At 34.9% G+C, this 24881-nt stretch overlaps 1 protein-coding gene across 1 annotated transcript; it reads left to right on the plus strand.

The window, feature by feature from the left end:
• Positions 1–1044: 1044 nt before the first annotated feature.
• On the plus strand, positions 1045–24139 carry LOC136813045 (uncharacterized). Its single transcript, XM_067069559.1, has 20 exons — positions 1045–1467; positions 2147–2353; positions 2605–2671; positions 3026–3131; positions 3631–3721; positions 4095–4256; positions 5019–5073; positions 5357–5423; positions 5936–5977; positions 6671–6806; positions 7815–7893; positions 8491–8587; positions 9201–9263; positions 9643–9699; positions 10717–10776; positions 11558–11711; positions 12860–12932; positions 15105–15204; positions 17208–17291; positions 23828–24139. Exons 1-20 carry the CDS (start codon positions 1343–1345, stop codon positions 23914–23916), a joined length of 1914 nt encoding a protein of 637 aa, XP_066925660.1. The 5' UTR covers positions 1045–1342; the 3' UTR covers positions 23917–24139.
• The last annotated feature ends 742 nt before the right edge of the window (positions 24140–24881 follow it).

A 24881-nucleotide genomic window follows, 5' to 3' on the forward strand; every position in this document is an offset into this window, starting at 1 on the left:
CTTTGATTCTACATCTTTCATCTTTTTTATAAGAACTTACAAACATTTTGAAGCATTCGGATATTCTTAACTTTATGAGTTTTAAGGTTAAAAATGTTCTTAACATGTTCTTAATACTTTGGTTTCGTCGTATGTTCTTATATAGTTCGTTCTTATAAAAAAACATGTATTAGAGTCTAACACACAAAATTGAATCCTGTGAAGTCTTAAATCTGAAATATAAAAACCTGGTTTTCCTTCCTGGCATGTTATGTTAATTATAGTATGCTGGTAGTCTGTATAAAAGTAAAACTCCCTGAAAAATATATTTATAATTATTTATTTTCCATACCCTTTTAAAATAGTGTTTTGTCAAGCTTTGCTAGATTTTAAATTTCTTATATAAAATTAAAACGTTTAAAAGAAAATCTCCTTTCACTCGTTATGTCAATGGCATAATAGATTTACATTATAAGCTGCTTATTATTTTATCCGCAGTTCGAAGGTATTTTGTTTTATCTAAACTGATTTTTATGAACTAAATGATTAGTTAAATTCTTTGATATTTAAAAGTATGATCGGCATGCAGTAAGAAATTGATGTAGGTATGTTATTACTAACTTTCACTACGATGTGTAGAATTATAAAATGAACTCTGATTTTACAAATATTGGATATTTGGGCCCTGGAATTCTCATATCATAATTGTATCTATCTATTTAACTAACTTAATGATGTGTAGATCTTTACCAGTAAAAATGAAATCTGATTTTACAAATATGGGATACTTTGGCCCTGGAATTCTTTAATCATAATTGTCTCTATCTATTTAACTACTTAACGATGTGTAGAATTATACCAGTAAAAATGAACTCTGATTTTACAAATATGGGATACTTTGGCCCTGGAATTCTCTAATCATAATTGTATCTATCTATTTAACTAACTTAATGATGTGTAGAATTTTAACAGTAAAAATGAAACCTGATTTAACAAAAATATTGGTTATTTTGGCCCTGGAATATTCTTATCATAATTGTTTCTATCTATTTATATTTCAGATCATTCAATATTATACACTAACACAAGTTAATGAAAATAATATAAACAATGACTAAATGGAATAAATGTTGAATCACCTCTTATCATTACAACATGGATACCTGGATGGTCTTGTTTAATAGTCATGTAACAGTCTAGGAGAGAATAAATATTCAAGGAAGTCCAAAACCAACATGGTAAAGGCTATCCTTAGAAAGAACGTTGGTGATACAGATATCCAATATTCTACAAAATCAGCATTTTATAGGAAATTTACTTCAATACTGGTTGCGAACCGCACTTTGTAATTGTTTTGAGCACTATGGCGGCCAAGAGAATTAGTGGAAGTTTTCTCAATAGCATGAGAAAGGCTAAAGGAAAAAGCAAGAATCATAATAACAATGATGGGAAAGACGAAAACAAAATTCAAACTGATTCTCAGCAATGGTAAGACTTTAGTTTAAAGGCTGGAAAAGGCATTTGTAATAAACTAGTAAGAGAAAGCATTTTGAACCTTTTTCTCATGGCTTTAGGAATTGTTTTCATTTTATGGTATTTGGCTGTTGGAAGGCTCCCTTTTCTTTAGATGTCTTTCTGAAGGTAGAGAGGGGCGCCACTCCTTTCTCTTGAATTTCCCACTTGACTCATCTCTTAATTTGCTGGGTACCCCCATCATGCAGAGAGGTATCAAGAACCATTTTGGAATCTTTGTAATAACCTGTCTGGGGTTTGAACCCATAACCTTGCGCACCGTAGCCGGATGCTCTACCTCCATGCCACGACCGCTTGATTCAATAGAATCTAGATGGGTGCCGGGTATGTGCCAGCTATAAGGGTTGTTTCTCGCACCCTCGAAAGTCCCTCAAAGGGGCACAAAAAACATTAAAAAGCAATCGAGTCTCTGTAAGGGTTTCAAACTAATGAAAATGAAAGATGGGCTCTATCAATTTTTAGGAAATATTAAATCTATAAGGGTGGCAATAACGTCAAAAAATGGACAAAATTTTCGAAGATCAGTCTCTTTAAGGGTTGATTTTCAAACTTTGGCTCAGACACACCCGTCATCTCGCAAAACTAGTACCACCGGGCGTCTATCATTGAAATATTTACGCCCGTTTCTCTTCAGGACTACATACGTCAAGAAATCCAACGAGTTCACTCAACCACAGATGTACCCACCACTTGTTCAAAAACCTTTATTTGAGCAATCTATTCCATACTATTCAACTATGACTAAGGAGGTTGCCGAAAAAATCTTAACAGATTCAAGATATGGCTCTTACTTGTTGAGACCGTCTAACGAGCGACTGCACAGTAAAGTACTTAGCTTCAGGTAAGGGGCTTCGAACTTGTTTTCAGTCCCGTTTAAGGAGAAAACCTCTTATAATACTTTATTTCATTCGAATACCTCTGTAATTCGAACTATTTTCTAGACACTGTCAAGGAAAAGCCTTCTTAAAATACTTTCTATAATTCAAATCTCTCTGTAATTCGAATTGTTCAAAGTGCTGTCTTGAAATTCTGTTGCCAAAGTTTGCCTTTTTTCTTTTGATCTCAGTAAGCCAAACTAATTTTATTTGTTAGGGCAGCTGATGGTTCAATCAAACACCATAATATACACCAAGAAGAGAAACATTTTGTTCTTCAATTGGTTAGTAGAATTTTTCATTTTTATTCTCATTCATTCGACAGAGTCGAACAATCGGCCAATTCGTTCCCAGTCCAGTAATCTTGATTCGGTTGCTTCACAGTCTCAAGGGCGCCGACTACCTCGGCTATAACTAGCAACATTGGTGATATCGAAATATCTTCTCTGTAAAATTCTGCAATAAACTGTTATTGTCATTAGAAGATATTTCTTTTTTTCTCCTTTGTCCCATTTTCGAAAATTTTCTTTTCATACCATTCGAGCGCTAAAATTTAAGTTAAATTTGGCCTGAGCTGCGTTTTTGAAAGTATATCGCCCATAAGCAGTTGTAAACCTGGCAGACTACATTCATTTTAGGAGCAACCTGATGCACACCATTTTATGAACATTCAAAGTGCTGCTCTACACGTCCTTGAGCAAGAAGTTACTGACAATAAAGGTTTTATGCCGTCACCTTATTTAAGTACGTAAAAAACAGTACAGATTACTACAGTTGAGTCTTTTTCTCTGGAACCTCTAGAACTCAAATGTATCCTTAACACGAACATAGTTTAATGGTCCCTATAGTCAACAATGCCTCATAAATTTTACTCCATAACTCGAAATTTTCTTTGCTCAACAGAGTTTTGTTCCCCGCGGGTGTTCAACTCGAACAATGAAGACCCCACTGAATGAAGTTCTTGACTACAATTCTACCATTTTCTACTCACGGATATACGTTAATGAGCATAATTCTAACCCCCTCTTTCTGGCACTCTCCGAAATCCAGTACTTTCAAGTTTGAGGTTTTGGGATATCAAGACGATTGAGAGAGGCCAGATCCCGTCTAACACAATACCCATAGGTCCCAAATAGAAGGGGGTCCGAATAAGAACAGGGGAGGGGTCCGAAAACACAACTGAATTTTCGATGGCATTCATAATTTCATCCACCAAATATATTCTCTTTATATTCATAAATAGTTCTCGGTGATCAGGAGAAAACTGCTGAGCCAAAATCGCCGATGATAAATGATCAACTACGGGATCCTCGGAAAGCCAGACTTCCAAAAAGGTGATACTACAGAAATTGAAATTTACGCTCTTTAGATGGGAAATAAGTGGCTTCATTTGACATTCGAGAGTCTTTCATCTAGCCTCTTGAGGGCTTTAAACTCAATGATTATGAGTAGAGTATTTCTGGCAAGGGAGGGAAGACTATTCATGATATGCACCATGGCGCAATGTCTTCTACGGACTCAACAACTGATTGGTCGAAAGTGACGTATTGACTAATTTTGCGTTACTTACAACCAATCAGCTAATTGGTCCGTGATATAATGTCAGAAAGACATTGCAATGGTGCATATCACGAATTGACATCCGTAATGAATTATATTATTGTCATTTGCTTATGAACCAGAATTTATCTGCGTTAACCTTATTAGACAATCGACAGACATCCCACCTGCAATAAACGAGGGACCCCCTGGTTTTTACGGAATGCTTACGAGAGAGAAAGCGGAATACATGTTAAGTAACAAACCACATGGAACGTATATTGTTCGAGAATGTGAAACAAGGAAAGGAGAATTCACCGTTTCCGTCAAGTATACTACTTATTTTACAACCTGTAAAATGTGTATCCCAGGCTTTATTACGCTACTAAAAACACCAAAACACCAAAGAATACCCTGGATTTGGCTGATGGGAATTCCCTCTCTCAGAAGGAGAAGTTCTCAACAAAAATAAGTCATAAAATTGACGTTACAAAGATAAACGGCAATGCAATATGATTTCAAACTTGACAACAAATGAAATTTAACGTTTTGTTTTTGAATTACGTAATCTTACGCGTTCGAAAACAATGTCAGGGTTATCGGCCAAAACTTAGTCGGCATTTATTTTAGTCGGCCTTAATTATTAATCGGCCCTAATTTTAGTCACCTCGTCAAAATGTAGGGGCCGACTAATATATAATGAATAATAGTGGACGAAATAATGAATTGTGGCGGACGTAATGATGTGTGCGTTTTAATGTGAGAATATAAAATCTCAGAATTTAAAAGCTCAAAATTGTTCCAATAAGGCCTGGAATATAGCCTAGAAGCCAACAAACCCCTCCAAAATCGAAGTAAAGTGGAAGTACTGAAATAGTAACACTCCCCCAAACTCTAAATTCTGAAAACGTTAAAATCCGCTAAAATCTCAATATATTCCACCAAGATTGTAGTTCAAGGCTAAAAAAAAAACGTTTTATGTGAAAGATAAGAATCATCGCCTGTTTTGGGCGTGGTGCTCTTTAAAGTAGATACTAGAATTACAGTACGACGTACGTGTCACATTTCTTATAAGTTTCAAACTTATTTTAGAAAAGACAAAGAAGTATCTCATGTGATTATCTCCAATGCAAGCCAAGATAATTTAGTAAGTTCCAGTCCCATAGCTTGCTTTTTTGATAATTCTGATAGCGCTCACGAAAGACACTGGGAAACGCATATAATAAAACAAAAGGTTCTTCTCCGGTCTTCTTAAAAGTTTCTTTTCATCGTATGAATTTCTTTTCATTGAATAATATACAGATCAAAGAAAAAGGAGCATCATTTTTTCCCCTAGTGTAATTGTATCACGTGCATCAGCAAAATAAAAAGGTGGTACAAGTGGTTCTGTTAAAGTATCTTATAAAACTCCATATCATCTGCAATTTCAGCAAGGACCACTTGATGTACAATTAACTCGAATAACCAACGAATTGGGATGCACCCCTGTAGCATACGGTACGTCATACCTATCGAAAAGTTATAATTTTTAGAGCGAATTTAGAATATAAGAATTGAGTACACAATTCTTTTTTATTATGTTGAACGATTCCCAATTCTATTTTATTAGGACGTCTTGATTCGGGCTGGCCTGGGCCCGCGGGTGGGGGAGATATCTTACAATTTCAGCCCCACTGGAAAATTGACTTTAATTTCATTCCCTAAAATTAAATTGGATAAATTACACTCCGAACAATTCTCTCTAGATTTTGAGAACAATAAAATGTCCATCTTCATTTTCTATCTTATCTACTTCATTGCGTAATACATAAGGGCAAAATTCATGGAAAGAATTAATGCAATTACGAGATTTTCTTATGAATGCGAATATTTAAGCAAATTTGGCAGGCTTGCCCTGTTCTTACGATGTTCTTATTTTTCCCCCAATCTCAGCCTAAATGATATTAGGAGTGGGCTATAACTGTTATCATAAACATATGAGTGTATTGTTTGTATCATTTTTTCATTAGGTGACGATCGACATATTTATGATGTTTCACCAGGACTCAGTGGTAATGAGACTGACTGTATAACATATGGAGCCATGTGTTCTGGAATCCTTTTGTGTCTTTCCATTGTTTCTTATTTGAACTTGCGTCGATAAATTAGTTTATTTTGCTCACTTTTTGATCACGTGATTAAATCTTAAACCAATCCCGAGAGGAGTATTTGGTAACGTGATCATAAACTGAGCAAAGCGAAAACAGAGGAAAAAGTTAACAAAAAGTTAAACAATAAGCTTCCAGATCGGGACAGGTGGCACACAACGTTTATTCAACATTTATCTAACGTTCACAACGTCCATATAACGTTAGATGAACGTTGAAACAACGTTGTGTGCCAGCTGGGTTACTTATACGGTTTATGACGATGGTGACTAATTTTTTACTGTATCTATTACTGTGTATAATTTGATTCACGAAGTGTTCTTTTATCTATGAGGTTTGAAAGGGGGCACCGAAAACCCTGAGCATTTGCATTCAAAAACTCCTCGGCAAATCTATCAAATTAGATAGACTTAACATGCTAGACGACTTATTATAAGCTTAGTTTAAGAAGCTAACGGAAGTCACTCTTTTTAGTCATAAGTTTCAAAATCCTTTCTACTTTTGAACCAAAACCATGCGGCTGCGTTCCTAAAAGATGTCATGGATTCTAAGAATTTTCTTCCTACTTAAATTCTAATTAAAAAAAACACTTTTCAGAAATTGATACAATCAGCTGGTTTTATGAAAAGTTGACGGCAGACGAAGGGACGAAAATCTTACAGCATCATCCCATGGGAACTTATTTATTACGTGAATGCAGGTCGTCCAAAGGAAATTTTACACTGATGTGGAGGTATGCATTGTCTCTTTCCATAATAAAATGGAATAAATACACTTTTTTGGATAAAGTTGAAATTTTCCTAATATCGGGTTAATATCTCAGCCATTGTAGCCTTGTGTTCTTATATACACTATTTTTTATATAAACATAACGTTTATAAGCATACTTGGGCTCAAATTCGGTAAAAAATGCTGAAGTGCAAAAAAACTTCGTGCTACTTTTCTAAAACGCTGACGTTTTTAGGGTCTACTTTTAAGCTGTTTGAGCTTTCTTAGATCAAGGATTTTCGCTTGCTAAGCAAAATTACAAAAATAATTTTCATTTTTTGAGCCGAATCAATGTGCTGACTTAAGTTCGAAATTTTCATTAACCCAAAGGAAATTAACAAATCGAAGTCTAAGCATATAAATAAGCATAAAAATGAGATTTTGCTAAGCATATTGAGCTTGACCGGATTCTCCCGTATGCTTATAAAAAAAGAGCGCAGTCTCACATAGTTTGTTCTTATATATGGTGACGATCTGAGATCTGACCTCAAGGAAAGCAAGTGTTGAAAGTACAAAATAATAATGAAAAATAATAAGAAGGACTAATATTTTTATAATTAGGCGAGATAAATTTAATTTGTTGTTATACGGGCAGATCGTTAGCAAAATATGAGTCGGTCGGTCGGTAAAATAAAAACAAGATTTTCATTAATCAAGGATTAGTCTTTAAATAATATTTTCAAATAATCTTGGTCGAAAATTCATCATTCATCTGTGATGGAGTTTGTAATAAAATCTTTCGTGCATAAAATTCATGATTCTAGATTCTTTTCAACTTTTTTGAAGTGCAAATTTTTTAAATGACTAGTATTAGAAATTTGTGGCATATGAAATTCAATATTATTATATTTTGTTTGCAGCAAATGCCGTGTCGGTCGCGCCCGTAGAACAACAAATTAAATTGGTCTCGCCTTACATAATTTTTGAATTATTCTAAATCTTTAAATCAAAATCATATAATCTTTTTTTGAAGGGACTTGACAGAGGTACGAAGGATCATCATTTTGACTTTAAACGATCCGGTTAAATTATACAAAGTTATGAATGAAGAGGTATCTCTACCAGCTGGCATACAACAACGTTTTTCTAACGTTATATGGGACGTTGTGAACGTTAGAAAAACGTCGAAAGAACGTTGTGTGCCAGCTGATTTAATTCCATTTATTTATTAACCCCTGTGTTTGAGACTCGGTTGGACCCTTGCCCCACTAGAGGAATTTGCCCCAAAGTGTTTTCTCCAGTGGGGAAAATACCATATAATTCAGCACCAGGTGGAGATCAAGGGAAATAATTGCACTCCAAAACCATCCCCAGTGGGTTTTTCAATAGAGAATTTCTTTGCCACTATGGGAAGAAGTTCCACCGGGACTATGAGAAAGGGGTTTATAACCTATATATACTCTATTTCGAGGGTAGTTAACCCCGAAGTTCACTAGGATATTTATAAAGTGGTTTTAGAATGATCTCAAGAAACTTCAAAATGATTTATTTCAGATGTGTCGCGTCCTTCAATTTAAAATTGACAGAACTGTTTACCGGGATTCCTTCTTAACTGTCTTCGCTATTAGTATCTTTTCTACTAACTAAAAAATCTTTCTAGAGGATAACTGAGACAGAGGGTTAATATTAAGTGAACCATCTTTTTTCAGCCAGTCAGAACATTTACAACGATAACTACAACAGTGAATCATTTCATGGAAATGAAAGCCAGAAAACTTGGCAAAGATTTCATCCCAACACCTTACAGTGAGTTCATCCAAACTTTTTTTATCTCAAAGGGACCTGTGGACAATGTCCTCATAGTCTCGTAGTCGTAAAAGTGAAAATTTTAAAGTGGGCAGATAGTTGGCTGTCTAAAGTCAATGCATTGCCCTCTTGAAGTTAATGCAATGTATTCTTTCAATCTTTTCCAAGCTTTTAACTGCCAATTTTTATTGCCAACTTTGCGTCCACTTTTCGCCTACTCAAATAATTAGAAAAGGTAGGGCAGAAAGCCGACTGTATGAACGAGAGCTTAAAACACTTATAAATTTAAGCAGTGTTTCAATATCATAACCAAATCACCAACATTGTCCTTTGCTTTGATTGAAGGTGAAATTATATCACATGTAGTTTGCCTTTTTCTTACATTTCCTGGTATGCATGACGTAATGTTTTATACGGAAGTACCCAAAAAAGACCGGGGTGTTTGCCACTATAGATTTGAATTTGAACAATAAATTGACGTAATGTTTTATACGGTGCCTGTCACTAATTCTATTGTTTATATTCAAAACTAGTGACGAAGACCGGGTCTTTTTTGGGTTGATCCGTATAAAACGTCATGAATATCATGAATTCTAACAATCCTCTTCTCTAGCCGGGCAATCAGCAGACGATATTTACACAGACTTTAACCGTGAAGAAAATGAATCGATTCCAGGTAACCCAGCTTGCACACAACGTTTTTTTGGCGCTTATCTAACGTTCACAACGTCCAAATAACGTTAGATGAACGTTGTAGTGGCTTCATTTTTCTCATCCAAGAATTTGCAAATCTAGCCTCTTCAGAACTTCGAAATCAATGGCTATTTATGATATGCACCGTTGCAATGTATTCCATGGACCCAACAGCTGATTGGTTGAATTTGACGTATTGACTGATTTTACGTCACTTACAACCATCAGTTGTTGGGTCCATGATGTAATGTCAGAAGACATTGCAATGGTGTATATCATCTGAATTTTTTTTTTTTTTAAAACTACCATATCATCTGAATGGACCATAACGTCAAAACTTACTGCTTGTTCTTACTTCCTAGACACCACAACGACTATATCGGATACCAGTTCCCAAGTGAGCACCAGTAATGATGAAGGTGATATAACTTTCACTTTTCCCTTTGTATTAGACTTGAACCCTTTCTCTTAGTTTTCTTTTTTTATAATTTCAGCTTTTGAAAATTTGTACCAATGTTTAACATTAAAGTGAAAAACTTTTACAAGTTGCTCTGGTGTGAAATTGTTTTTGTATACTTAGTGACCGTAGCATGAAGGTAGAGCATCCAGCTATGGTGCGCAAGGTTGTGGGTTCTATCCCCAGCCGGGTCATACCAAAGATTCCCAAAATGGCACTTGATGCCTTTCTGCTTGATGCTCAGCAACTTAAGAGACGGATCAAGGGTAAGTGGAGAACAGGGAAAGGAGTGGTGCACTCCCCTACCTTCGGGTAGACAGTCATCGTAAGAGAAGCCTTCGGGAAGCCTCCGACTGCGGTCGCAGACTTACTTACTTACTTGTATACTTAACAAAATCAAATAAAAAAAAAATCCCAGCCAACCAGCATATTATGTACAACGTCAAAAAAAGCGTTGATCTAACGTCCATATAATGTTCAGTGAAAACACTGTTGTGTCATCTGGGCGTTGAAATTATAATGATTTTTAGTTAAACCATATATGTTTAGCTAGCTAAAAACGTAGTTAATGAACATCAAGTAGAGAGGAATCAAGTATAGGTAGCATTTGTAGTTCTTTGATATCTCCCAGCTGGAGGTCGAACCCACAGCTTTGAGCACCGTAGCTGCATGGTCCACCTTCATGCCACGGTTGCTTCTAGCGACCTTTGGTTTGTTTTTGTGATCTCGCTTGGTCTCACTTTTGTTTAAGATTTTCAGCTTGAAAACACAGAGGTAAAAGCGACAAAAGCCGAGGGCAAAATTGGGGGGAGGGGGGCATTTGTCTCCATTATCCTGCATTTCAATGCAGTTTTTCTAAACTAAACAAGACAAACCAAAACAGAATGACAACACAGTGAATTGGTCTATTAAATCGTTTATTGTTTACTAAAGATTATTCTTGTCAATATTTAATCCTTTAAACCTTTGGATTTTAAAGGCACATTACGTCCTAAAAAACCACCATCTACCAAGAAGAAGAATCAATCTCCCTTTAATTGTAAGCTGTTTTACTTCTTTCAATTCTTTTTTTGGTGTTTGGCTTCTTGGGACAAGGATTAGGAACTAGGCCACCGTTAAGTTTCTGCACAATATCTTGCCCGTGTATCCTAAGCCTTATTTACATTATACTGATGGTTGACAAAGCATTATCTGACGCTATTAGTAATACCGATTATGGAGCCCCCCCCCCCCAGTGGACCTTCAATTCACGCAATCACGCAATTTTCCCCAAAATTCATACCCTGAGTATCAGAGGTTAAGTTTTCAAAGAATATATTAACCTCTGAAGACCAATAATATAAATTTTATCGCGCATGTAGTGTCAATCTAATCACGTAGAAAGAATCAAAGATGAAGAGCAAATATTACCTTATTAATGTCTAGCAGACTGTGTCAGTATGCAGTTTACTATTTAAGAATTCCCCAGAAACCCCCAAGTGTAATCGAAGTGAGTTTCTTTCGAAAGAAATCTTATACATGATCCCCAATATATGATTTTGACCTGTGCTTTTCACGGTACCAAATTCACGCATTCACGCAATGTTTTTTCGCAATTCACGCAATTTTTGTTCACGAAAAGTTTTCCAATTCACGCATTTTCGTGCATTTATTCTTTTAATTTTCACGCATTCAGGCAAGTGAAAAAGCCCATTCACACATTCACGCAAACCACTGAGGGGGGGGGGGCATAATACGTGTTAACATCAAAGTGACTTTAGATGAAATTGGAAGAAATGTGGAATTGGAATTGAATTTACACTTTTTTATTTCTTTTATAGATTTCAAACAATTTCCTGAGCTAAAAGATATACCTTATTACCACCCAAAACTCACGAGATCTGGTTCAAAAAGCAAGCTAAGAGATTCGGCAGATGGCTCTTATTTGTTAAGAGATTGTTTTACGTCCAAAGGAAATTTTGTTTTAAGTTATAAGTATGTATAGTAGACTTTCTTTAACACGAATCTCTAAAATTCGAATGTCTCCTAAGCTCGAACAACTTTTCTCGTCCCTTCAGTTAACAATACCGAGTTTATGTATGTGTTTTCAGCGACGGAGACGGTAAGGTTCTAATTTGGCTAGATCATGACCAGCTGAAGACGACGGTAAATCAGCACTTTTACCGTCCTCGATTTTGCGGGTTAGAACCGCGGGTTTTTCCAAATCGCTTCAGTCACTCTACCGTCCTCCAAAGTGCAAATACATAAACTCGCTAAACCAGAATATCCCTAACTCAAGCAAAATGTGTCCCTCGTGTGATTTTGAGTTATGGAAACTCAACTAGAATTATGTCACGATAGTGATTCTATAGAGGTTTTTCGTAATTTCTCCCATTTTAGAAGCAAACGTTTAAATTTGTAGCGATTCCTTACGCAAATCGAATGTTTGCTTCCATAATGGTGGAAATTACGTAACTTAACAATAAGTGAAAAACATCTGTACCAGAGCCATTGAATCAATCCAGCTTCCCTAATGGATAATACAGTAGAGTCTCCATAACTCGAACACGCACGGGGCACGCAAATTTGCTCAAGTAAAGGGAATTTCGAGTTATGGAGTAAGGCTTAGAAGGTATTGTGAACCGAAAGGACCATTAAACTTGTTCGAGTTAAGGTGACATTCGAGTTATAGAGGTTCGAGTTAAAAAGAATGCACTGTAATATTAAAGTACTTTGGAGACTATGATCATCAATGTTATGTAAAAATACATCCCTTTCTCACAGCCCTGGTGAGATTTTTTTCTTTTGTGGGGATAAAAATTGCTATTGAAATTCCGATGGGGATAGTAATTCTATTGTCCAAAGGATAAAGAAACAGTGGGGTTGTGGTTTTGGAGTGCAATTTTTTAACATTGAATTTCGATTGGGGATGAAATCAAAGTCAATGTCCCAGTGGTGCTGAAATTTCAAGGTATTTTCCCACCGGAAACGAAATTTTTGCCAAATTTTCCAGTGTGGCTAGGATCCCAGCGGGACTGTGACACAGGGTTGTAAAAATGGGCAACTTTGAATTTTGATATCGGATCAAGAATACCGAGGAAATCTAAAAGCAAATTTTCATTTTCTTTCTTTCCATTTTTCAGGTATGATGGCGAAGTTATAGATTTGGTCATTTTAGTGATTGCCAAAAATACATATAAACTTTATAATCAAAAGGTTTGTCATGAAATTCATATCATTATTATCATTAAGGACTTGCCATATAGTGTGAACACGAGAGTACACGATTTTTGGACCTACCGGGAGGTCCTTTAATTTGACCGTTGTCTGTTCGTCTGTTACAAGCTTTTCTCGGGATTGGCTCATTAGTTTTTTTTAATTTTTTGCACAATGATACAAAATGGCAAAGCCTGAAAAGTGACGGAGCCCGATTTTTGAAAAAAAATTTTGGGGGGCAAATTTGGGCCAAAAACTACCTAAAAATAAGGTTTTTTGGACTTTGTGCAAAGTTGCTTCATTAGTTTTTCCTGATTTTTGGCAGAAAAATAGAGTGCAAGGTACCCTAAAATGTGGCTGAAGTAATTTTTCTCGGAAAATTTTTTTTCGTCGTCAAATACGGATTTTCGCAAATTTGGGCCAAAAACTACCTAAAAATAAGGTTTTTTGGACTTGGTGCAAAATTGCTTCATTAGTTTTTCCTGATTTTTGGCAGAAAGATAGAGTGCAAGGTACCCTAAAATGTGACTGAAGTAATTTTTCTCAGAAAATTTTTTTTCGTCGTCAATTACGGATTTTCGCTTTTTTGGGGAAATTCCCTTTTACCATTTTCCTGTTAGCAGCTTTTCTCGGGATTGGCTCATTAGTTGTTTTTAATTTTTTGTATAATGATACAAAATAGCAATTCCTGAAAAGTGACGGAGCCCGATTTTTGAAAAAAAATTTTGGGGGGCAAATTTGGGCCAAAAACTACCTAAAAATAAGGTTTTTTGGACTTGGTGCAAAATTGCTTCATTAGTTTTTCCTGATTTTTGGCAGAAAGATAGAGTGCAAGGTACCCTAAAATGTGGCTGAAGTAATTTTTCTCGGAAATTTTTTTTTCGTCGTAAAATACGGATTTTCGTTTTTTTGGGGAAACTCCCTTTTACCATTTTCCTGTTAGCAGCTTTTCTCGGGATTGGCTCATTAGTCTTTTTTAATTTTTTGCACAATGATACAAAATAGCAATGTCTGAAAAGTGACGGAGCCCGATTTTTGAAAAAAAAATTTTGAGGGCAAATTTGGGCCAAAAACTACCTAAAAAAAAGGTTTTTTGGACTTTGTGCAAAATTGCTTCATTAGTTTTTCCTGATTTTTGGCAGAAAGATAGAGTGCAAGGCACCCTAAAATGTGGCTGAAGTAATTTTTCTCGGGAAATTTTTTTTCGTCGTCAAATACGGATTTTCGCAAATTTGGGCCAAAAACTACCTAAAAATAAGGTTTTTTTGGACTTGGTGCAAAATTGCTTCATTAGTTTTTCCTGATTTTTGTCAGAAAGATAGAGTGCAAGGTACTTTAAAATGTGTTTGAAGTAATTTTTCTCAGAAATTTTTTTCGTCATAAAATTTTCAAAAAAAGACGACCAAGTTACACAATGATAAAAGAAAATAAATCAGACGTTTTTGCATTGTTCTAAAACTTATCGTGTTTGCTCAATACCAATAGTAAAATGTAGAATACCTACTTTTATCTGATTTTGATCAACAGGTAGGTCCATTCAGCATGTTGCTTGTTTTTATAAGAACATCCAAAATGTCTGAAACCTTCGGGTTTTCTTAACTTTTTGAGTTTTAAGCCTAAAAATATTCTTAACATGTTCTTATTTTCGCCATTTTTTGGGTATTTTTGTCCATTTTGTTCTGAACATTTTGGCCGTCAAATCCTTATGTTCTTATATAGTTTGTTCTCCATAAAAAACATGTAGCGCAAAAATCTCAATTTAGTAGTGAACCATTAAACTGATGACTGGAGTGGGATTGGAACTCGCGACTTTTGAATCACTATCACAACTGCTATACTGAATGACGTATCCACAATCAAGGTCATAATATTTGAGAAAAAAGGGAAATTCCCTTCGAAATCTTATAGCCATAAACGATTTGGAAGCGTTCTACGTTAGGTTAGAAGGGTAGAGTTTTAACAACTGCTACATGTTTTTTTCTATAAGCATAACGTTTATGAGCATATGCAGGCTCAGTTTTTGGTACCCAAACAATGGCTCTATTGTTTAAAAAACAATAGAATACTAAGCATAATTCGAGCCTGAGGTAGACACTTGCTTATAAAAAAAGATTTTTGACATGGACTCAGTAAAACTTTCCATCCATGAAGATATAGCTTATTTTATTTTAGCCTGAACGACTGTTCAAGACGTTATCAAAAGCTGTGCAACATTTTATTGAGAAAAAATCGGAAAGTGATTTCCCAAAATTCCGTGGAAATCCCGTCAGATGTAAGTATCTACGAGAGTTTTTTCAACAAACTTATTATCCTTTTTCTGAAACTGAAACTCAACTGAGCTGAGCGCACCCCTGAAATAGTTTTTGCTAAAAAGAATGCAAATCGGTTTCCGCTTAAGGTATGGAGCCACTAGAAACAAATTCCCTTATAATCCCAGCTGGCACACAACGTTGTTTTAACGTTTAAATGACGTTATTTGGACGTTATGAATGTCACATGGACGTTGCTTTGACGTTGTGTGCCAGCTGGGATGAAACATAAACAAGCCGCAATCCAATTGCTAGTCTTTGTTCCAAGTGGCCCACTCGCCTCAGAGAAATTCATGTTTTCTTTCTGTTGATCGAGGTGTTGCCACTAGCAACTTTTTCATCAAAACAAAGTGAAATTTTTTGCATATTCAGTTTTCAAATGTTTCTATTTGATGATGAAAAATGTTTCCAGTAGCCTTTAAGACCTTTATAGCAAAATTTAATTTCAACCTTGTTTTGTTTTCAACCAAAGTTTATGACTTAAAGTAGACTCTCGGTTATTCGAAGCTCCAAGGGGGATAAGAATTTAATTCGAATAACCGGGAGTTGGAATAACTGAAAAATTCGTTTTCCCACCAGATTCTCAACTTATTAACCTTAATTGGAGGGACTTTTCTGAAGTAATGAGGCATTGCAGTTCAGTTGAGCGTAATAAACACAAAGAAATTGCTTGAATAGCGATATATAGCCCTGAATATTGAAACCTGATTTTTAAAGGAAAAAAATTATTTCAATCGCAGAAAATTAATGTTCTCACTTGACAATCTCCCAATAAGAAAAATTCGAACAACTGAGAGTGATTTAGCCTATAATGTACCCCAAGGGGAATAGAAATCGTTTCGTATAACTAAAAGCTCGAATAACTGAAGTTCGAATAACCGAGAGTGTTTTTACCAGGGTCGAGTAAGCGGATCCAAGGGGAACGCCATCTCACTTCGAATAACCGAATTATTGGAATAAGTGCAGGTTTGAATAACCGGGAGTCTACTGTATTGTGTACAATGATACTCTTTCAATGAAATTCAGTGACATCAATGATTCTCTTCTTAAAGAAACTTTCTTACCAAGAAATTTGTAAATCAAAACAAATGTCACATGTCAAAATAAAAAACCAAAACAAATATGGCTGATTTTGATTGTTTCAATTGTTTTACAAGTTTGTTTTGGACACGTGACTTTAATTGTTCTCTTTAATGACACGTGGTTCGCGCAATGTTTACATTTTACTACTTTTATGTCCCTTTAAAAAGTAGCAGTGATTAACTTATCAGTGTTGCAAATTTTCTTGAATTTTCTAACCTGGATTTCCGTCCAAATAATCAGCGCCGTAAAATTTGGCACTAAAGGGAAATTCCCTCAAAACTGATCAAGACTGCAAATGATTTATCAAGTGCTTTAAAGTACGGTTAGAAAGTAGAGTTTTAACATTAGACTTGAGACTTTAGACGACCTTAGAATCTCATAATTTAAAAGCTCAAAAATTTTCCAACATGGCTGAGAAAATAGCCTGGAAGCCACTTAACACATCCCAAATCGAGAAATCCACTGGAACAAAGTGGAAGTACTGAAATTACAACTCTCACCCGAGCTTTAAATTTTAGAAAACGTTAAAATACCCAAAATTGCCAATATATTTCGGCACTGATAGTATTAAAGCAAAATTTTCGTGAACATGGAATCAGATTTTAGACTTTCCGTCCAGATTAAGCAAGTATTCAACAGCCTTGAAATCAACACTCCAAAAATTAACACGAATTTTATTTGCTTTTTCAAGGACACCACGGCTGGTTTTAATTAAGGGGTTTTTTATTAACACGAAATTTTTCAATTCATGTTTTAATAAATGACTAGTAATATTCGTGTAATAAGGTATTCAATGAATTGAAAAATCTCCAGTCTTTAATGACCCTTCGATGGAAAGCCATAAATATATTGGACATTAAAATCATTTTTACTATAATTATAGATATCGAGTCTACTCCATTATCAAGTGCAGAAAGTTTACAATTTATCAATTATGCAGACCCGAATGACGAATTACAAAAAACGAGTAAGTTACACTAAACATACATAGGCAAACTCACTGAGACTCAGTGATGCCGAATATAAGAATACTTTAAGAACACTCCTCTGAGCCTAGATAGTAGCCTTGATTGGTGTAATTATCGTGGAAATTCGGAACAAAGCACCAAATTTGGACCAGACATGCCTAATACACTATGGATTGATATTAGAAGGGCGACACAGAAAAACTTTAAGGGTCCCCCTTATTTTTGGACTCATTTATTGAAAACCTAGGCTAAAGCCCAAAGGCCTAATTTTTTATGAAAAAATCTTTCGCGAGTTCTCTGGGTTTTTTTCATCCAAGATTTTCCAGATGAGTTGGATAGGAATTTTTATAAGATAATTGATAATTGGTCATTTAAAGTAATAAAAATGACGTGCTCTTTAGAAAAAGTTGGTTAACGACCAACCAAATCAATTAAGAGTTTGCTATTTTTTCTGATACAGAGGCCCCAAACTGATTAAATACACCTTTTCGACCGTAATCGCGCGGTCAGGTGCGTGCGACTTTATTATTTAATTTACTACCCTAAACTCGGTCCAATCCTTTATTTACACATTTTTCTATTGTGTTTAGGTGTGAAAAAATGGACAAACTAGTGTATATGTATAAGAATTGCGAAGCGATCCAGGCAAGTCACTCGATTCGCAAGTTGCAAGCAAAATATTTATAGGGTCACTCACAAATTGCAAGTTAAAATAGACTCATAATTAATTCTTAAATGTAAACCCCGCGAAACCCCGACAACTGCTCAGGTTCAGGAAGACCGAGCCTCTTTAGAGGCTCAAACACTTCAGGTGTACAAACTTACGACGTTTACTTCTACGGATTTGAGGAAAATTATATGATTTCTTTCATGAATCGTTGTGAAAAGTTCAATAATCATTTGTCCGCCCTGAGCCTTGAGTATTTTTATTTCTTAGTTTTTGTTTTTTTAAACTCGTTTTACTTCCGGTTTCGAACTCCTTGCGTTCAAAATCGAACTTTCGAATCTTTCTAATTTTAAATTTCGAACGTTCGAATAAATATAACATTCGAAAACTTTTTACCTAACATAAACACCCCTGTGTCATAGACCCGCTGGAAAACTTGGCAAAAATTTCGTCCCTGGAGGGAAAATACCTCTCTAGCCTCTTCAAAAGGTCTTCCTTGCAAAGAGCCCAGAGAATCAAAAAAAGTCACTCGGTTTATTGAGACAGAGATGTGAAATACAGAGGATTTCAAGACTAGAATTTAATAGAAATAAGTTGTCTTATGTAGTTTAAAAATTCAATAACCATATTAATTAGGAATATTGTATCATTGCATCGTAAATTCTGAAAAATTTAACAAAGTTCTAAAAATTATATCTAAACTATTAGCGCTGTAAAATCCTGAGATAAAAATAAAGAAAAACCAGATAAAAAAAACTGACATATAGAAATTATTCTTCAACGATTCTACTAAGTAAAACCTCTAAATTTTACTTGCTGTGATTTTTTTCAAAGTTGGGAAACTCTTAGCTTAAGTTTGCTGTGGAGGCAAGTACAGTATATATACTTTTACCCTCTTACTCGAGTTGTTGACAAACAGGAGCAAACTCTTCACATAAAAAGTAAAAAATCTGTGACTTTTTTCTCGGCTGTAGCACAGGAATTTAAAACAGTTAAAATGCATCCATAAACATAATGTCATGTTTTGTCGTTGTATTTCGACATTTTACAAGTCATTACCATTAATTAACATTACCAACAATAAAATCTTTTAATACAATCACATGTCAATGTTCTATTTCTCTGACCATCGATGCGTATTCCCAGTATTCATAAACAACAAACAACAACCAAAGATCCCACATCATCGAGGGTCGGTCAAGCCAAAATGTCATAAACAACGACAAACAAACATTTCTCCTTCCACTGAATAAGGGGAGGGATAAATTCTTCCAGGTTAGCCATATCCAAAAGCGCAAAATATTTTTTTCCCCATCAATTCAAAATATACAATAAGTCCAACACTTCAACATACTACCAAGATTCAATCTAAACCAAAAGCCAAAATGAATGGCTTTCCCACCATATGTATACAGTTCATTTCTTCAGCTTTTAGATCCTCTTCTTGCAATGAAGCAACAACTCTGTTGAGCCTTGCCTGTCGATGAAAGAATAAAAGTTCCATCTTCTTTCTTCTCATTCCGCAAGTTCACAGTTCAGCTGCTTTCTTTCATCAAGCACCATCTCTTTTCAAAACACCAATTTCTCTTTTCAAAACAATGTTGTTTTTAGTCAACATTCGAATTTGGAAAAGTTCGAAAGCCCTTCGAAAGTCTTTGCTCGAGTCAATGCAATGACTTCTTGAAAAATGAGCGCCATTTGAACGCTTCTTGAACGCTTCCAGCCCGCGCTGATTTTCCGACCTCTTCTTTAGATTTCCTAATTTAAACCTTAAGGAGATAAAAACAAGGCTTATCTAGTACCGGTAACCGCGTGTATTATATCTCCGTAGCTTTTAAGAATTGATATATCTAAACGCACGAGGCGACACTTTTTGAAAAAAACGAATTTAACCATCCGTAATTCCAGGTCTCTCCGCCGCGATTCTAGGTTTGATCTAAGGAAGGGCGGACGGCTTTCTCAATCATTTCTGCGTTTGAAAGATTGGATATATATAGTGATTTTTCATTTGCGCTCCCCAGCGTAGGTGAGATTTAAAGGTACTTATACACGATAGCAAAACTGCTTCGCTCATGTATATTCGCTTCGCAAAACAAGCCGTATATATATAAAAGTTGCGAAGCGATCCAGAGCCTCCTCGATTCGCAAGTTGCAAGCAAGAAATTTAAGACATACAAACACTGTATATTCAATGGCATTTGTGAAGTTTTACTTAATACATTCGCTGCAGTCTTTCCGAATAGTCTGATAGTACGACAAGTTGCGAAGCGATCCAGAGCCTCCTCGATTCGCAAGTTGCAAGCAAGAAATTTAAGACATACAAACACTGTATATTCAATGGCATTTGTGAAGTTTTACTTAATACATTCGCTGCAGTCTTTCCGAATATCCTATCATTCGCAAAAATTTTATAGTCCCTCTCTATAAAAATGACATCTGTAGATTCTCTCATTGATGAAAAATGAAGCTTCAACCGTTCTATTTTTCATTTTCTAGAATAAATAGCAAAAAGTTTAAAGAAACAACAATATAAGAAAAGTAAGATGAAAACACTACAGTAACACATTCAGGGCATTTTGAATTTAAAAAAATAAAAAACAAACTGTACCCTTATAATCATAAAGGTTGGTGAGTCCAGTCAAAACACAGATTTGATCTGTAGCGTCACGCTTCACCTTCACTAAAAATTTCATAATTAAAAAAAAAGTAATTTTGCATTATCATAATATACTAATAATGTTAAAAAAAGGAAAAAACTTTCAAAAGAGGACAAAGCAATTTCATACACGTTTTTTTTTTTTATAAGGAACCTTAACTTTGCTCTGAGCCTGGAGTTCCTTATTTTTACAGAGAATTTCAGTCTCAAAGTTCCTTATCGAGTTCCTTACTACATAGGAAATTTTGAACTTTTTGCCCCTTGAAAGATCAAAATTTGGTCAAATTAGTCCCAATAAGGTACATTATTTTCAAATCCACTTATTCTCAGCCTGAGCAGTTCCTTAACAATTCCTTATTTTTTGAACCATTTTCAGCCTCGAGTTCCTTATAAACGTGTTCCTTATAAAAAAAACAACGTGTATTCATAATTTCCAACAGATTGCAAGGAGGGAAAACCCCCCCTCGCTAATTAAATTTTGAGATTTCTTCCAACCCCCTGCACCCTGCTTATTCCAAACCCCCCGACTAACCGAGAGTATTAGACAAACGTGGAAGAAAATTTCCAAATTGACAGCTTTCCACACTTAAAACACAATTATATAGGTATCAAGTTCAAAACAGAATTTATTTCCACATTTGTAAGGTATGCGAACAAAAAGGAGAAAAGAGACTGTTTTAATCTAACGTTTCCAGTCCATCTAAAAAGAACGACAAATATCTATTAAAAAGCACCAAAAAAAGAACAACAAACCCTAACTAATCAAAGAACAACATATTTTGCCATCCACAACCCCGACCGAAAGTGACTGTACCACCCCTACAGATTCATTCATCATTTTTTGTAACAGGAATTAACTACATATGGTTTAAAAGAACGCAAAATTATGCATGCGAATAAGTCTCTATTTGGGTGAGCTGGAAAGATTAGATAAACTAACTCATAAGCAACAAAGGTTTTCAAAGTTTTTATAGTTGACGACAAAAGGCATGTCAAAGAAGGTTCAAAAGTTCACGGCAAAAGTTAAGAAAATTTTCAAGTATGTTGACAACAAAACTTTTCCACATTCAAAAAATGCACAAAGAACATTTAAAAGTAAGTTCTGCAGAAGCTGGGTTCTGGGTTCACCTCGATTCAGCCGGTTTACCAGATGAGTTCATCTCGGTTCCATCCCCCGGTTCACCTTTTTCTAATTTACTTGCCAGTTAAGTCAATGTTGTAGAAGAAGAAGAACTCAGTGAAATCCAATTATCAATCAGTCCATTTGCTCCAAGGTTGAGTTAAAAAACTAACCTAAGTCAGTGAAAGTTATAAAATTGTCCTGTTTTCGCAATCAAGAAATTGAATCTCTCAACCATCAAAATGGAAACAAATTTAGATTCCCTAGTAATGCATTTTCAAAATGAGTTTCAATATTGAGGTTGGGAACTAGTTTTCTTGAAGTGTTTGATGCCTGATCATAGCAAAATATTTTTAGTGAGACAATCAAATATTCAGATATGTTGATAATTGTTTTACTTTTCGTAGCTATTGTGAGAGATGGACAATTTGCAGAATCATACAAGTCTTGAAGCAACTGTCCATGTGGGGCATTAACTAATCTTGAAACTTCATTTTTTATTGAATGATGGTTAAAACGATTAGGAAACTCAATATGACAGATAGTTTCATATGTAGTTTTCTCTGAAGCATTATAAAATGTTTGACATAATATACACTCTAAGCTAGATATGGTAAAAACAGATTCTTCTGGTGCAGAACTTAGATTTAAATCATAAATTTGGTATATACTGCAAATATATTAGACATTTTTGAGCATCAAACTGTTGAAAGTGACTGTGATCATAATCCGTCCCAAGACAAAAAGAAGGAATCAAATGGTATGTTTCAATCGGTGCATTTGACATAGCGATAAACAATTCCCTAATCATTAACTTTCCTGAGTTACCACAGTTAATGTCAAAATTATAAACAAAGTCACAAAAACTTTCGACAGAATATAATGCTTGAATAACAGAATTAAAAATTTTTGGCCATTTTGGCCCAAATTTTTTAGCCCCTAGTGGAAAAAGTCTTGATTGTCCTGACATTTTGACGAACACGATGAGAGAAATATAGAAATAGTGGATATTTAGGATTGTTCTGGTTTAGTCGGACGTCAAATTTTTTATTTAAAAAGTGTCGGTCTGTCGGTGTTGATATTTCTTAATCAGATCAGATAGTTACAGACAGATAGACAGGATGCTGGGAAATTTAACTCTTGTGTCAAGAAAAATTTCTCTCAAGTGAAAAGAAAACTATGACTGTAAAAGGTGGAGTGCAATTTCCTTCCCACTGCTAAAAGTGAGGAAAAAGTCAACAAATATATACTTCCCTGTTGGTGCACAAAGTTATGTGTTGTGTTTTGTTGAATCCAAAATGTTATGGTGGATGAAACTGATTATATGATTTTTCCAAATGATAATCGCCACAGCAGAGCAATAAATTCACTAAACTGGTAGCTAGTTGGTAGAGTTTTCCAGAATCTTCCAGGTCGATAAAATTCTTCCAGTAAATATTCTTCGAATAAAAAATTCACAAAATGGTTTCGATAAATAAAAATAAAAAGATCGAAACCATAACAACGAAAATATCAACCAATCAGTTGTCTGATAGTACGAAAATATCAACCAATCAGCTGTCTCATAGGTGAAGGAAGAGATACAAAATATACGGAAACGACGAAATGTCTCTTTTGGAAAAAAGCCCTAACTCGGACATTTTCGGTGCCGTAAAGATCAACTTTATTAACGAAACCATCTACCAAACCGAGATTGATACCTATATTTGAACGAGAAACACAACCTTGAACGAAATACTTATCTACATTTAACAGATGGGAACTAAATTTTAATTTTCCTTCTGCGCTTCCCTGGTATATAGAGTTTAAAGGTACGCACACACTATAGCAAAACTGCTTCGCTCATGTATATTCGCTTCGCAAATAGCCGCATGACAATTGGCGGCTACGGTCGAAAAGGTGTATTCCTTTAAAGAAAACTTCATGACAAAAGGCAGATTTTAGAAAAAAGCTTTTTTCTCGCGAATAAGGTTTTCAGAAAAGCCAATTGTTTCGCCACACGTACCGTCAGTTGGTAAGCCCACTGTCCCCCGGATCAAATCATGGAAAGTATTTGCTATATATTAATCAAAACTCTTTTCATTTTGAATAGGTAGCGTGATGGGAAGTGAAAGAAACGATAGTTCTTACATGACAATGAGATCACCAGAACTGAAAGGAAGCTATACGAGTAGTGTTTAAGCGAAAGTTCAAAAGTCCTTCAAAACGCTCGAATTGGTCACAAAATAGTAATTGTAGGTTTTTCAAGGTCTTTTAAGAAAAATCTATCTTACAACAAGACTTTTTGAGGCAATTTTCTACGGTTAAAAATCACATAAACAGTTTATTCGATGCTTGTATCGATAAAATATTACGTATTCTTTGTATGACTGTATGTAAAAAAAAATTATACAACTGTACTTTATACCTGCTTCTATAAATGAATAAATAATATTAGTTTTAAAATGTCCCATGTAAATCTAAAATGTATTAAACTAATTATTATTCAAAATTACTTAAACAATTTCACTGTAAAAGATCCAAAGCTATCGGACCATTAATTTGATGAATCGTGAATCGTGAAATTCATTTTGGGTCATTCTTTCTAATAGACTCTGGCACTCATTATTTTTTATTACGAAAAAAGAATAAATGGAAATTTGTTGAAGAAAAGCTTCTTGGCTAATGGTGCTTGTATAGACATCAGAAAAATAAACATCAAAAGTTTTCACCACAAAATTAACCAAAGTTCAAACTTTATTTTTGAATTGCCTATCAACGATAAACTAAGAACTTCACGACAAGTCTTTTTAAGAAAAAATGACTCATTTTATACCCGAAAAGAGGTGGTACCTTAAGGGTACTAATTTTTGTGAGCAGCAAAAATCCAAATTAAAGTCTGTTCACGATAAGCGTGCAATCTTTTATCTTTATACCTATAACTTTTGAAGGAATTCTTTAATATTTATAAATTTGGTATCGTTGGAGAGATATTTGTGAATGGAACAATTTGAAATAAAAAAAGGCTTTAAAAAAATTCTAAAAACGAAGATGAAAATAAAGAAGAAAATAATGAAGATCTTGTAGAAAAGTGCTATAACTTTCATTTTCACTGGAGAGATTTTTTGATCTTAGAAGGTCATCACTGTGAAGAAATTTCACTAAAA

The sequence above is a fragment of the Clytia hemisphaerica genome, unplaced genomic scaffold, assembly GCF_902728285.1.
Source record: "Clytia hemisphaerica strain Z4C2 unplaced genomic scaffold, Clytia hemisphaerica genome assembly, whole genome shotgun sequence".
Taxonomy (NCBI): domain Eukaryota; kingdom Metazoa; phylum Cnidaria; class Hydrozoa; order Leptothecata; family Clytiidae; genus Clytia; species Clytia hemisphaerica.